The following is a 13,892-nucleotide window of genomic DNA, read 5'->3' as shown; positions in this document are numbered from 1 at the left end:
GTGCGAGAACACGTGGGCGGACGAAGAGAGAGCAGTAGGAGTAGCAGTGTTATCTGTGGTGATCCATGTTTCCGTCAGTGCCAAGAAGTCGAGGGACTGGAGGGAGGCATAGGCTGAGATGAACTCTGCCTTGTTGGCCGCAGATCGGCAGTTCCAGAGGCTACCGGAGACCTGGAACTCCACGTGGGTCGTGCGCGCTGGGACCACCAGATTAGGGTGGCCGCGGCCACGCGGTGTGGAGCGTTTGTATGGTCTGTGCAGAGAGGAGAGAACAGGGATAGACAGACACATAGTTGACAGGCTACAGAAGAGGCTATACTAATGCAAAGGAGATTGGAATGACAAGTGGACTACACGTCTCGAATGTTCAGAAAGTTGAGCTTACGTAGCAAGAATCTTATTGACTAAAATGATTAAAAATGATACAGTACTGCTGAAGTAGGCTAGCTGGCAGTGGCTGCGTTGTTGACTTTGTAGGCTAGCTGGCAGTGGCTGCGTTGTTGATTCGGGGGCTAGCTGGCTAGCTTGCAGTGTTGATTACGTTACGTTGCGTTAAAAGAACGACAATAGCTGGCTAGGTAACCTAGAAAATCGCTCTAGACTACACAATTATCTTTGATACAGAGACGGCTATGTAGCTAGCTATGTAGCTAGCTACGATCAAACAAATCAAACCGTTGTACTGTAATGAAATGAAAATGTGATACTACCTGTGGAGCGAGGCGGAATGCGACCGGGTTGTTGAGTTCTAATCGGTAGACGTTGGCTAGCTGTTGGCTAGCTAGCAGTGTCTCCTACGTTAAGGATGACAAATAGCTGGCTAGCTAACCTCGGTAAATTAAGATAATCACTCTAAAAACTACACACTCTAAACTACACAATTATCATGGATACGAAGACAGCAAAGACAACTATGTAGCTAGCTAACACTACACTAATCAAGTCGTTCAGTTGAGGGTAATTGTTGATTCAGGGGCTAGCTGGCTAGCTAGCAGTGTTGATTACGTTACGTTGCGTTAAAAGAACGACAATAGCTGGCTAGGTAACCTAGAAAATCGCTCTAGACTACACAATTATCTACACAATTATCTTTGATACAGAGACGGCTATGTAGCTAGCTATGTAGACGGTGGGCGTTAGCTAGCTGGCTAGCTGCTGGGCAGCTAAAGTACGTTAATCTCTAGGAGACAAGAACGTGTCTCCTTCCTGAGTGGTATGATGGCTGCCATGGTCCCATGGTGTTTATACTTGCGTACTATTGTTTGTACAGATGAATGTAACTGCTTTTGGAAATTGGTCCCAAGGATGAATCAGACTTGTAGAGGTCTACAATTTTTTTTTCTGGGGTCTTGGCTGATTTCTTTTGATTTTCCCATGATGTCAAGCAAAGAGGCACTGAGTTTGAAGGTAGGCCTTGAAATACATCCACAGGTACACCTCCAATTGACTCAAATAATGTCAATTAGCCAATCAGAAGCTTCTAAAGCCATGACATAATTTTCTGGAATTGTCCAAGCTGTTTAAAAGGCACAGTCAACTTGTACTGGAATTGTGATACAGTGAATTATAAGTGAAATAATCTGTCTGTAAACAATTGTTGGAAAAATTACTTGTGGCATGCACAAAGTTGATGTCCTAAGCGACTTGTCAAAACGATAGTTTATTAACAAGAAATTTGTGGAGTGGTTGAAAAACGAGTTTTACTGACTCCAGCCTAAGTGTATGAAAACTTCTGACTTCAACTGTATGTAGCTGTGGATGCTTAAATTTTATTTCCCCTAAGTTGATAGCTGGTTTGACTCTGTATCTTATGTTCATTTTGCTGCACTCTCATGTCATAATGCAACGCTGTTACCGTCTGAATATATTTGTAATGTTAATGTTTTGTCATTGTTTTGCCATGTTTTTGTTTGGATCCTGTTGTCTCTAATTTATGTGTTCTCCTATGGTGTATTTCTCTCTCTCTCTCTCTCTCTCTCGTGTGTGTGTGTGTGTGTGTTGCTGGACTTGTGTAGCCGGGCCAGGAGGAGAGAGAGGAGAGCTTGGTACGCCGCCTGACTACTTTATTCTCCTTTCAACCAATCAGCTCCTAGCTTTCCCCAATTCTGTCGGGATTCTCCTATGTCTTTGTAACTCACATACCTCTCTCAGCCCATCCTCCTCTCCTCCTCTGCCAGTCAAAATGGTTTTCCCTTGAGAGGTCTGCAATCAAATCACTTTAAGGCTCAATCTGTTACCCGATGGCTGATCCTTTTACAATCTGTTATTGGTAGCCTGGAAAAATTAAACTATCTAATTTGTTGTTGACCAGACGAGTGACTATGAAATGGTGATCAACAGCTGGGTCACTGTGTTCTCAGTGCTGCTGTTGAGAGCATGAGCTAATGCCAACCTTTCCTTCTAAGCTATACACAGATATACCTGGGCACTGTATTTTATGTACTTTGAGATGAAGATTTGGCTGCAGTAGATTCCTGCTTCTGGAGTTTATTTGAAACGCCTGTATTTTCGAAGAATTTCTGGACTTAAAATCATTTGCATTCCTACTTGTCAACTGTGGTATACAGCCTCTGTAGGTAGTTCCAGTTGTTTCTGTATATTCTGTGTTATTACTATGTGATGTCTGTCCTCGAGGCTGCTGTGGTTGTGTTTCTTTGATGTATTGGATGCCTTCTTTGATCTTGTGCTACCTGTCCTGTATGCAACTTTTTCTAATCTGTCTTCATTTGCAGGCAAGACTCACTGTGCTAATCATGCTGTGCAAATTATGCCTTAATTCATGTCGGCTAACAGGCTTTTTCGGTCTTGCAAATACTTAAAAATCCAAAACAGTCATTGAAATTTCATGCAACATAAAGATCACATTTACAAATTATGGCAATTTATATCTTACACCAACTACTACAACTCTCTTGAGCTATAAATGTAATGTATGCGCTGCAATGTGAAGTTTACATGGCTAAGATCAGATGTTTCATGAATGTTACAATCAACAACAAAAATCAATCATTGTCTTTCACTTTCCTTCTGCGTCACATGGCCGTAAGAGCTATCCCGTAACACTAAACCAATAAGACACTAAACCATTAAGACATTTCAAATGGTAAGACCCCCTGAAATCCTTCAAACGTATGAACTCTGCCCTTTCCATACTCAAAACACAATGGAAATCTTTCTGTATGGACAATCTGGCATGTCATTGATATTTGACTCCCATAAAGGCTCATTAAATATAGTGGGCTGATTGAGTCTGTGGTAAGGCCCATTTCTATGGGTTTCTCAGTTCAGCATAGGTCAGTTCTCTCATGTTCAGCTGTGAATGGCCGGTTACTGTGGAGTTCTAATGTACCTGCTAAACCCCTGTGATTCTCCCCATCTGATTTCTCCTTGATACCTCTGATTGTGCTGATTGTTGCTGATCCCTTTTTTTCCCCCCAAGAAAGGGCGTTCACATGATCTGTTCTCTTTTTCCACGCGTCCCTCTTTCTCTCTTTTTCTCTCTCTTTGTCTCTCTAGAGGACTATAACATTGGGTGCGGGCGATCGACAGGTCATCCAGACTCCTATCAACGACTCCCTCCCTGTCAGCGGCAGCAGTGTAGCCCATCTCTTTAGACAGCTTGGTACGGCAAATCACGATGCAGCTTATTCAGCCCTGGACCGATGGGGCACTTTATGATCAGTGATATGGACCAATCAAAGTCCAATGTTCCTTTGAGAGAAGACCTTCACCAATTGTTGAATTTCTAAATGAACGCAAATCACAGGCCTATATTTGATATGAGTTAGGGGACAAGGCAAAAGTGTGTGTAGATATTTCTATACTACTGTTGAAAAGTTTGGTGTCACTTAGAAATGTCCTTGTTTTTGAAAGAAAAGCACTTTTTTGGCCATTAAAATAACATCAAATTGATCAGAAATCAGGTGTAGGCTTTGTTAATGTTGTAGCTAGAAACGGCAGATTACATTTAAAAAAAAAAAAATTATATTAAAAAAATGGGAGGCCCATTATCAGCAACCATCACTCCTGTGTTCCAATGACACGTTGTGTTAGCTAATCCAAGTTTATCATTTTAAAAGGCTAATTTATCATTAGAAAACCCTTTTGCAATTATGTTATCACAGCTGAAAACTGTGGTGCTGATTTAAAGAAGCAATAAAACTGGCCTTTAGACTAGTTGAGTATCTGGAGCATCAGCGTTTGTGGGTTCGATTACAGGCTCAACATTTCTAAGTGACCCCAAACTATATATACATACGTTACAGCCTCATTCAAAAATGTATTTAATCGTTCTTCCCCCTCATCAATCTACACACAATACTCCATAATGACACAACAAAAACAGCTTTTCAGAAATTTTGGCCAAAAAATAAACATTTTTGCACATGTATAAAAAAAAAACTGAAATACCACATTTACATAAGTATTCAGACCCTTTACTCAGTACTTTGTTGAAGCAACTTTGGCAGCGATTACAGCCTCAAGTCTTCTTGGGAATGACACTACAAGCTTGGCACACCTGTATTTGGGGAGTTTCTCTCATTCTTCTCTGTAGATCCTCTCAAGCTCTGTCCGGTTGAATGGGGAGTGTCACTGCACAGCTATTTTCACATCTCTCCTGAGATGTTCGTCCGGGCTCTGGCTGGGCCACTCAAGGACATTCAGAGACTTGTCCCGAAGCCACTCCTGCGATGTCTTTGCTGTCTCCTTAGGGTCGTTGTCCTGTTGGAAGGTTGAACTTTGCCCCAGTCTGAGATCCTGAGCGCTCTGGAGCAGGTTTTCATCAAGGATCTCTCTGTACTTTGCTCCGTTCATCTTTGCCTCTATCCTGACTTGTGTCCCTGTCCCTGCTGCTGAAAAACATTCCCACAGCATGATGCTGCCACCCATGCTTCACCGAAGGGATGGTGCCAGGTTTCCTCCAGACGTGACGCTTGCCATTGAGTTCAATCTTGGTTTCATCAGACCAGAGAATCTTGTTTCTCATGGTCAGAGTTCTTTAGGTGCCTTTTTGCAAACTCCAAGTGGGCTGTCATGTGCCTTTTCCTGAGGAGTGGCTTATGTAAAGGCCTTATTGGTGAGGTGCTGCAGAGATGGTTGTCCTTCTGGAAGGTTCTCCCATCTCCACAGAGGAACTCTGGAGCTCTGTCAGTGACCATCACCAAGTTGTAGAAACCTCTCAAGGATAATCAATGGAAACCGGATGCGCCTGAGCTCAATTTTGAGTCTCATAGCAAAGGGTGTGAATTCTTGTGTAAATAAGGTATTTCAGTTTTTTATTTGGTATAAATTATCAAAACATTTGAACAACCTGTTTTTGCTCGGTCATTTTGGGGTATTGTGTGTATATATCAGTCTTTATGCCTGCATGTTTGATAATTTGTTCGAAGATACATTTGATCTTTACAATCCACGCAGTCGGTCTTTCCCTGCAGGTGAAGTGAATACTGTACTTCTGTTATGTTGTTGCTCTCAGGTATAGTGAACGTCCTGTATCTGTTCTGTGCTGCTCTGACGGAACACAAAATCCTGTTCCTGTCCAGCAGCTACCAGAGACTAACAGACGCCTGCAGAGCACTACTGGCCATCATGTTCCCCCTCAAATACAGGTGTGTGTGTGTGTGTGCACGTGCACGCACATGACTGTGTGTATGTGCGCGACTGTGTGTATGTGTTTTTCATTGTAAAATAGGGTCATAGATGTCTTTTAATATAGGGAATTTACAGGGATTTGATTAATAAGATATTGGTCTGTTTGGGGAATTTTATGATTTCCTCACACTTATCTTATCATCTCCTAATCTGATTGCTTGTAAATCTGTTGTCCTCTTGTTTTCCCTCCCGTCAGTTTTACGTACGTCCCCATCCTGCCGGGAAAACTCCTGGAGGTGCTGAGCACGCCCACGCCTTTCATCATCGGGGTCAATTCTTTCTTCCGTTCCGAGACCCAGGAACTGGTGGGTAGCATGACCGTATGTTCCAATCTACAATACTTCTTTTTTTCTTCTTTCTATGTAATGTTTATATATTCCGTCAGTGTATGCATTTGTAAAGCATATCTGCCAGTAAAGACAGTCTTCATTCTGTCTTCATTCTGTGTTGCCCCCCAATACTTTGACAGCCTGTAGTACTATCTTGATAACTAGATATGTGTTTGTCAGTTCTCTGGCCTTCCTTCCTTATCTATAATTAATCTCACTCAACAACCCAGACCTGCTGTGTTTTAGCCATCTGAAACCTCTTTTAACTTAAATATCTCGCAGTACTAACACAACGGTCTCTGTAACCAATGCCAAGGCACATTCGCAATATACCTGACACGTAAATTAAATATCTTCATTCTATATTTAGTGGAATGTTGGATGACTTTGAAAGTGTTTCCTTTGTTATTAAGGACAAACTAATGATTAAGATGAATAATACTAATAATATGTTTATTTTGTATATCGCTTTTCATTGGTTATCTCAAAGCTCTGAGGAAAAAATAATACAAAGGGATATTCAATAAAAACAAGGTACATTTTAGAGTGAAGGCAGGTAAAATAGCAGTAGTGGGCTAGGCACTAAATACATTTCAGATTGGGACTAGGTCTATGAAAAGACAGCCATTATAGTGTCATGTTTCTGAGGTCTAGGTTAGAGTGCGTCAAACTACATGTGGTCCCTCGCCATGCTTTGTTATGTAATGACTTTAACAGCAGACCGTCTGTCTGTATAATATAGTATACAATACAGTCACATGGCTCTGGTAGATTGATTTGATCATGGAGTGTAAGGGGTGAGAGGCTATCGCTTCTCACCCCTTAAAATGTTCCCGGTAAAAGGTACATTTCACTGCTGCAGTAGGTAAAGTTCTGTAATGAACAGCTGTTGACAAGCGTTTGTGTCTGGCTCTGTCAGTCACTACTGTTATCAATCAGCACACTTGGCCTCATGTACAGTTTACAGTATAGTGATCTCTTACAAGCTCAATCAAAGAGATCGTACTGACTGGGCCGTCCGTGTGTGTTGTTCTACAGTTGGACGTGATCATCGCTGACCTGGACGGAGGCACAGTGACCATCCCGGAGTGTGTCCACATCTCCCTGCTCCCCGACCCCCTCTTGCAGCAGACCCAGACCGCCCTCTCCATGGTAACTACCATGACGACAACACTCACACCCCACCGCAACACCCTTCAGACTTCTACACCTTCACTTCATACAGCTACATCAGTCACCAATACCAGTACAGCACGTTAACCCAACACAGGGACTCCCACTATGCATTACCCTGAACCATGTACAGCTATAGTGGTTTAACCACAGCATCACATTGAGATGTTGATTTACTACTTCTGAACCAACTCCTTTTCTAAATAAGATCAAGTTCCTTATTGTAATCGAGCTTCTCACTGCCAGCACAATCTGGAAATTCCTCTTGTTCAGATAAGATCCATGTTATGTAAAACAAATCTGATTTCCTGACTGGGCCTGCCTATCGTCGGTATCTGCCGGCTGGCTTAAGCATTTGTTCCTATGTGGAGTAGAGGCGAGCCATGCCATAGCTTTCCCATCAATAGCTACAACAAACAAATGGTGGCAGAATTTATTTATTGAATGATTCTCTTTGATATTGTATGCAATCATATGTTTGTGGGAAATTACTTTGATCACAATCTTAAATTCTAATTGTAAGAGATCAGCACTACCATTACACAACCCTATAAAACAATATCATATTTTACAATATTGAAATTACCCATGAGTCACAACTATAAAAACAATACAGTCTTGAACTGTTCATGAGGTTATGTCCGTTTTTAGTTTCACAATTGGTGTGAGTTGCCACGTGCAGAGTTTACTGTAATACACAGTAGTCCGATAAAGAATTATGAAATGGATCTTCCCATCTTCAATGAATGAAATGATACTACAATCTGCAGCCAAAAGAGGAGTTTTTTGTTTGCCTGTATGACATTGGCATTGATTCCCACAGCCCAAACAGTGTGTGTTTGTGTTATCAGAGTTAGACCAGAGGGAGAAGATGAATTATAGAATCTGACATGCAGTCCCACATGAGAAATATTTGGGAACATATTATTCCCTAGATATAATTGTCTTCCTCCCCTCATTTCTTTATCAGGATAAGAGTGAAGTTGTATGTTTTAATATGAGGGAACATTTGATGTGGACTTGGCGTAGATTGCTCAGAATATTGCCAAACAGACATTGCTCGGGACTTCTCAAAATGCGTACTTAATTCGTTTTTTGGCACTTTTCTTAACTGTTATAAATGAATTCCAATTTGGGTTGTTTTCTGACATGTCCGTGGTGAATTATATCTTAGTACATATGACAGTATACAGTGTTTATGCTTTTGTAACTCTCCAAGGCTGTCTGTCTGAGACCAATGGGGTTTATATCAGGCCGGTCTCTATGATCTCTATTGGCTGGAGGGCATGAAACATGAGCCATACTCAATCTGCACGGTTACTAGCCAATCTGTTACGGCTAGACTGAACAGGAGAAGAGGGGGAGGGAGGGAGGGAGGGAGAGTAAGAAAAGGCTAAAGAGAGAATGAGACAGGGTTAGGCTGTTATTGTGTCCTCTCGGTCAGAGGTACATTGAAAAGGACCTGCTCCTAAACCGGTATACTTTTCCATTGTCCGTCATTACCATGTTTAAACATTCCTTGGTGTTTGATGAACAACACAGTAGAAAGAGCTAGGTACCAGCTAATACCTGCTCTGGTAAGTAATAGGGACTGTAAAATTGTTCCATCTCAGAACAACCAGTCCTGTGATGGGACCTGACCATTCTACAATACAATATACAGGCCTCTCCCTCTTCCCTCTGTTCTTTCCTCCTTTCTTCCCCCTGTCTCCCTCTGTCCTAACCTGTGTGGGCCATAGAGACTTGTAGTGCTGGCCCGGTGACCCTGCATGGCTGGAATGAGACCAGAGCCCGATAATGCAGGGAGAATTTCACTGGAAGTGCTAGTCCTCTGTGTCCTGAGTCAATAAAACACTTTGCGTTCATGTGACATGTATGCACACATGCTTCCTTCCATAACCAATGAAGGACATTGTGAGTGTGTGTGATCGTGGGGTCCATTTCACCCTGCATTTGTCTGTCTGCACTGTCAGTCTGTGCGGCGCCAGCCCCAGGACCCATGGCCCTGTCAGTCTGGATGGGGTCTGACCTACGTTGTCAGGGAGGGACACATTTCCCCAGTCCCAGCCTCCACCTCCCAGCCGGCTCACGTAACATAACAGGCCTGAGTCTAAGTGACCTTCACCCAGACCAGCACAGAGAGGATAATTGCCGAGCGTGAAAAGCGATAGCTTTTGCAACTGGAGGGATAATTAATTTGTTTAATCATCTGGAAAAGTTATGTGGGTGGTGGGGGTTGGTGGAGTGCAGTGTGTGTGTGGGTGGTGGAGGTTGGTGGAGTGCAGTGTGTGTGTGGAGGCGGGTGGTGGGTGAAGGTCGTTGCTGTGATGCGTCTAGAGATAGTTGGGCAGCAACCGTTAGGTGTGGGCTTATCTAGGTACTCTGCTACTCTCAGCGATTAGCTGAATTTATTCACATCACCATCCCCAAATATAAATAGGACTGTGAATAGGAGATGCTGCAGCTAATTTAGTTAATGGGTGTTTGCTGCTTAGTCTGAAGCCACATGTCTCATTTATGAGAGGGGCTTCCTAGAATTCTCATCTTCTTAAAAGCTTCTGACAGCATATTGTAATTTATGGTACCCGATGAAGCAGTGTCCGAAAGCCAAAATATAGCAGCCAGCTGCTGTAGGATTTATGTACTGAATAATATTGATGAACTGAACGGATGTAATGAGAAGACTGTTAGATTATATTTCTGTCCATGTTATTGTAATGTGATTCCTGCCATCTTGTTGCGTTTGTAGGTGTTGGACCCAGAGCTGGAGATAGCTGACCATGCCTTCCCCCCTTCCTCCACACAACCCTCCACACTCAAGATCCAGGTAATGTAGAGCCCTTCCATCCTCGTTGGAAGATGTTTGGAAAAAGTATGAATAAAATTGCACTCACTACTGTAAGTCGCTCTAGATAAGAACGTCTGCTAAATGACTCAAATGTAAATGTGAGAAAGTCTCTGTCCCTTTGTTTGGGGCAATGCTGCAGCAATGTCTCTGGATTTCTGAGCTTTCCCAGGCTTACTGTCCAGCTGTCCCATACTTTCCCCTCAGTATGTTATAATTCCCTGTCTGTGTGTTGCAGGATAAGGAGATCCGGGCGGTGTTTCTGTGGCTGTTCGGCCAGCTGTTCCATGGCTATCGCTGGTGTTTGCACATCATCCGGATCCACCCTGAACCAGTCATCCGCTTCCATAAGGTACACATCACCTTCTGTCTCTCTGAACTTTATTCCTAAGGTGATATATTACATTGTGTTCATACAAGCCTGCAACTAACTACGATCTTTATGAACACAATGGAATATATCACTTTAATGTCTGCCTGGAGGAGAAAAACATTTAGCTCTAAACAGACCTGCGAACTGTCTGTTTTGAGTCTAACACTTAGAGAGGAAGAGTGGAACAAGAATCTCAGGCCTGATGAGTGTGTGTGTGTGTTCCTCCAGGCTGCGTTCCTGGGCCAGAGGGCTCTGACTGAGGATGACTTCTTGATGAAGGTTTTGGACGGTATGGCGTTCGCTGGGTTCATATCGGAGAGAGGGCCACCTTACAGACCTACAGACCTGTTCGATGACGTGAGTATCCCCACACACACACACACACACCTTCCCAATCAGTGGTAAAGATGTGAAGGATAAAGCATTCTAACTTCATGTTTTTCTTTTTCCTGTGGACAGCTGATAGCCAATCAGGTGGAGCGTATTCGCCAGGAGGAGTGCAGTCCTCACAAAGTCATGAACCATATCAAGGAGCTAGCCGAGCAGCTTTTCAAAAACGTATGTTGTCCATAAAAAAAATGAAAAACATGTTTATTGATTTTATTTACAGATGCAGGATCATGATTTTATCACCCTTTTGTTGCTGAGAATTTATGCTGATGAGCTTCGTGATTTATGTAAAATTCACTGAAAACCCAAACAAACGTGTTTATTTTAACAGTATAGGCCGATTTTCACACCAGCATGGCCCAGGAATATTTTTGGTATCAGAGAAAATCATGAGGAAAGTAGCTGTTTTGGGCCCTTTTTAGACCTAAACATAAGACCCCATGATCTGTGAACTGTACGTGTAACAGTTAACATCTTGGTGTCATTATACTCCTTACAGTGTGCTCTAAAATATGGGGTACGTCTTGATTCTGATTTTTTATATATATTTTTTTTATTCAACATTAAAACTTCTGTTCATATCTCAAAAGTATCCTTTTTGATTTAGTTCATTTTAAGACATTGTTTGGAACTATACTCTTAAAACACAGCAAGTTTCCAGTGTGGTTTCTCTGCTGCTTTTGAAGAAATTATCAATTTTGTACATAGCGATTGTCATAAAAGGTCATTAACCAATCACAGCCTCATGTAGGATTGCACGTTTAGCAAATCACCAGCATAGGGAATTCCCTTTTGAATTCATTTTCCCATTCATTGTGTTGGTGGTGCTCATAAAATGTTTCAGAACTTTAAAAGTAGCAGAGAGCCCACTCTGGAAATTTGATATACTTGTAGACAATGTTCCCTCTATGCTCCGCTCGTGCGCAGGTGCGCTCCCCGGGACTGCAGAAGAAATATCAACTCGCGCAGAGAAGCACGAGATTGAACTTCAGTCAACTTCCTGCTTTTCCCCTTTTAGTTAACACGATCAACAAGTCAGGCCCATACTCCACACATAGACTGGTGCGCCATAACCAATCAGAGCTGCAGTATCTCTATATGCAAATAGATCATTGCCATATATGGATCTGTGCTTTTCCCTTTTAACTGGACTGTGTTTACAGCATCAGTGATTGTGTGCAGATATGCTTGTTTTGCATGTGTCCTAGTGTGTACATTTGTTCATATTCTTGGCTATTAAGTGAGTTATTAGCACATTTCTAGTCAGCAATGGGGGAGTGGTTGCTTCTGACAAGAGCACATAATGTGTGCATTTCTAGCCATCTTTGAAAAGCAAGTCAGGTGAAGAGCTTTTTTTCTGTCTTAAAGGGGCAGTGTTGTATTTTGAGACAGGCTTGAATTAGCTAAGGCAGAGGGTAGCATAATTTGTCTTATGTAATAATGGTATGGGAATAATAATACATTTTATTTTGTATCAAACACAACATTTTCAGTCACCACCTTGTCTGAAGGACAAGTGCATAAACATGTTTTTAAATTTTTTTTTAAAGTCTCATGGAATTTAGGCCTATGTTGAACACCACACATTAGCTGCTATTGTTGGCTGAATGATAGAACGGCTATTTCCATGTTAAAATGTTATGGGATGCATTTTCTCCATATTTTTTTTTATGGTAGACCACTCTGATAGGCCTACATATGATCAAATGGCTACAGAAGCTTACTTGGCCAATGTTAAAACGGTAACTTAAAGTGGGTACAGCCTCAGTGTTCACAGTAAACGCGCACCAGAAGTTGCACAGAATTTACACAACGTTTGCACTCAGCAGACCTGAAATTTGTTCAGTGCCTAATTTTTGGGGAGGTAAAATTGCTTGTAGAGTAAATTGTTTAAAACGATGTCTAAAAATGTTGAATGAATTAATGTGTGTAATTGTATTTCAGAAAGCATCAATATTCCATATTTTAGAGAACCTCTTGGTGTCATTATACTCCTTATAGTGTTATCTGTATCATGTACAGGTCATGGATCATTGGGTCTTACAGGGGAGGCATTTACAGGTCTAAAAGGGGACTGAAATGTTCACTTTCATTATTTTCTCAATGGTTTGTGTTACAATGTACAAAGAGTATCAACCATCCTTCCTCCCAATAAAGTTTCTATGAACAATCTGAGATACCAAAACTATTTTTGGTACATGCTGACATGGAATAGTCCTATTTTGCACTTTTCATGTAGCCTATTTTTGGCCAGCTAATAGCCTAACCAAGCTAATAGCCTAACTTGGCTATTAGCCAAGTAACATCATGGGCTAAGCATTCAAATCCTGTTGCTGTGACAATTAAGGTCAAATGAAGGTCCTCCATCTGTATGTAATGTAGTAACTAAAATAACCACTTACCTCTTTTCTTTGCCCTTTCTCCCCCTACACCTTTATGGTCGCTCACCTTTTATTCTCCCCCCATCAGGAGAACCCATACCCTGTCGTAGCCATGCATAAGGTGCAGCGGCCAGCTGAGAGCCCTGGTCACAATGACCCCAAGAACTTGGCCATCTTCCCTCCGCTGGACGACGTCACAGTCCAGCTCTTCATCGACCACGCCGCCGCCAAGCTCAAGATCGCCCCGCCCATGGTCAAGGCCGAGCTCAATGGCATGGTGCCCTCCGGACCCCCACTGGGTGAGTGTGCCAGGCTGGGTGGGAAAGACTGAGTGGAGGTGATAGTGTGGGCCGGGGGGGTGGAGCGCCATAGGCATGAGATGGTGGGATTAAGTAGTGGAGTGAATGGACGGTTGAAAGACTGATGTAGACATTCCTATTGGGTTGTGGGTTAGAAGTTAGCAGAGATGCCAACATGAGATTGTGTCTGATGGATTGGCTTGATGTCTGGTGTAAAGAGGCTGATACAGGCCACCCGGCAAGCCTCCAGACAGTCCACTGTGTTAGATGGGTCACATAGAGGTCATCCTATCTCACCGCATGGGTTTAATTGAGCCGGATTCAGTGTAGCTTCAGGGTAGACTGATGAGTGTGTCCGGTTCACCCAACAGTCCACCCGACAGTCCTCCAGTCCACCTGACAGTCCACTGTGTTAGGACGACCTCTATGTGACCCATCCATCTCTCAGCA

General features: G+C 42.6%; 1 protein-coding gene across 11 annotated transcripts in view; it reads left to right on the top strand.

The window, feature by feature from the left end:
• The window catches only part of LOC115133064 (myotubularin-related protein 5-like), an 81,160-nt gene that overhangs the window by 44,459 nt on the left and 22,809 nt on the right, over positions 1-13,892 (top strand). For 6 of the 11 annotated variants that reach the window (XM_029665910.2, XM_029665908.2, XM_029665904.2 and 3 more), the window contains 10 exons: positions 2,016-2,045; positions 3,517-3,622; positions 5,477-5,609; positions 5,849-5,972; positions 7,020-7,133; positions 9,904-9,981; positions 10,238-10,351; positions 10,601-10,729; positions 10,832-10,930; positions 13,232-13,442. In XM_029665910.2, coding sequence (XP_029521770.2) covers positions 2,016-2,045; positions 3,517-3,622; positions 5,477-5,609; positions 5,849-5,972; positions 7,020-7,133; positions 9,904-9,981; positions 10,238-10,351; positions 10,601-10,729; positions 10,832-10,930; positions 13,232-13,442 — 1,138 coding nt within the window. The remainder of the gene's footprint in view (positions 1-2,015; positions 2,046-3,516; positions 3,623-5,476; positions 5,610-5,848; positions 5,973-7,019; positions 7,134-9,903; positions 9,982-10,237; positions 10,352-10,600; positions 10,730-10,831; positions 10,931-13,231; positions 13,443-13,892) is intronic. The other 5 variants (XM_065021612.1, XM_029665905.2, XM_029665911.2 and 2 more) reach the window with 3 other exon arrangements.

Source organism: Oncorhynchus nerka, linkage group LG8, assembly GCF_034236695.1.
Source record: "Oncorhynchus nerka isolate Pitt River linkage group LG8, Oner_Uvic_2.0, whole genome shotgun sequence".
NCBI lineage: Eukaryota > Metazoa > Chordata > Actinopteri > Salmoniformes > Salmonidae > Oncorhynchus > Oncorhynchus nerka.
Note: the sequence above shows the minus strand (reverse complement) of the source record. Positions and strands in the feature narration are given on the sequence as shown.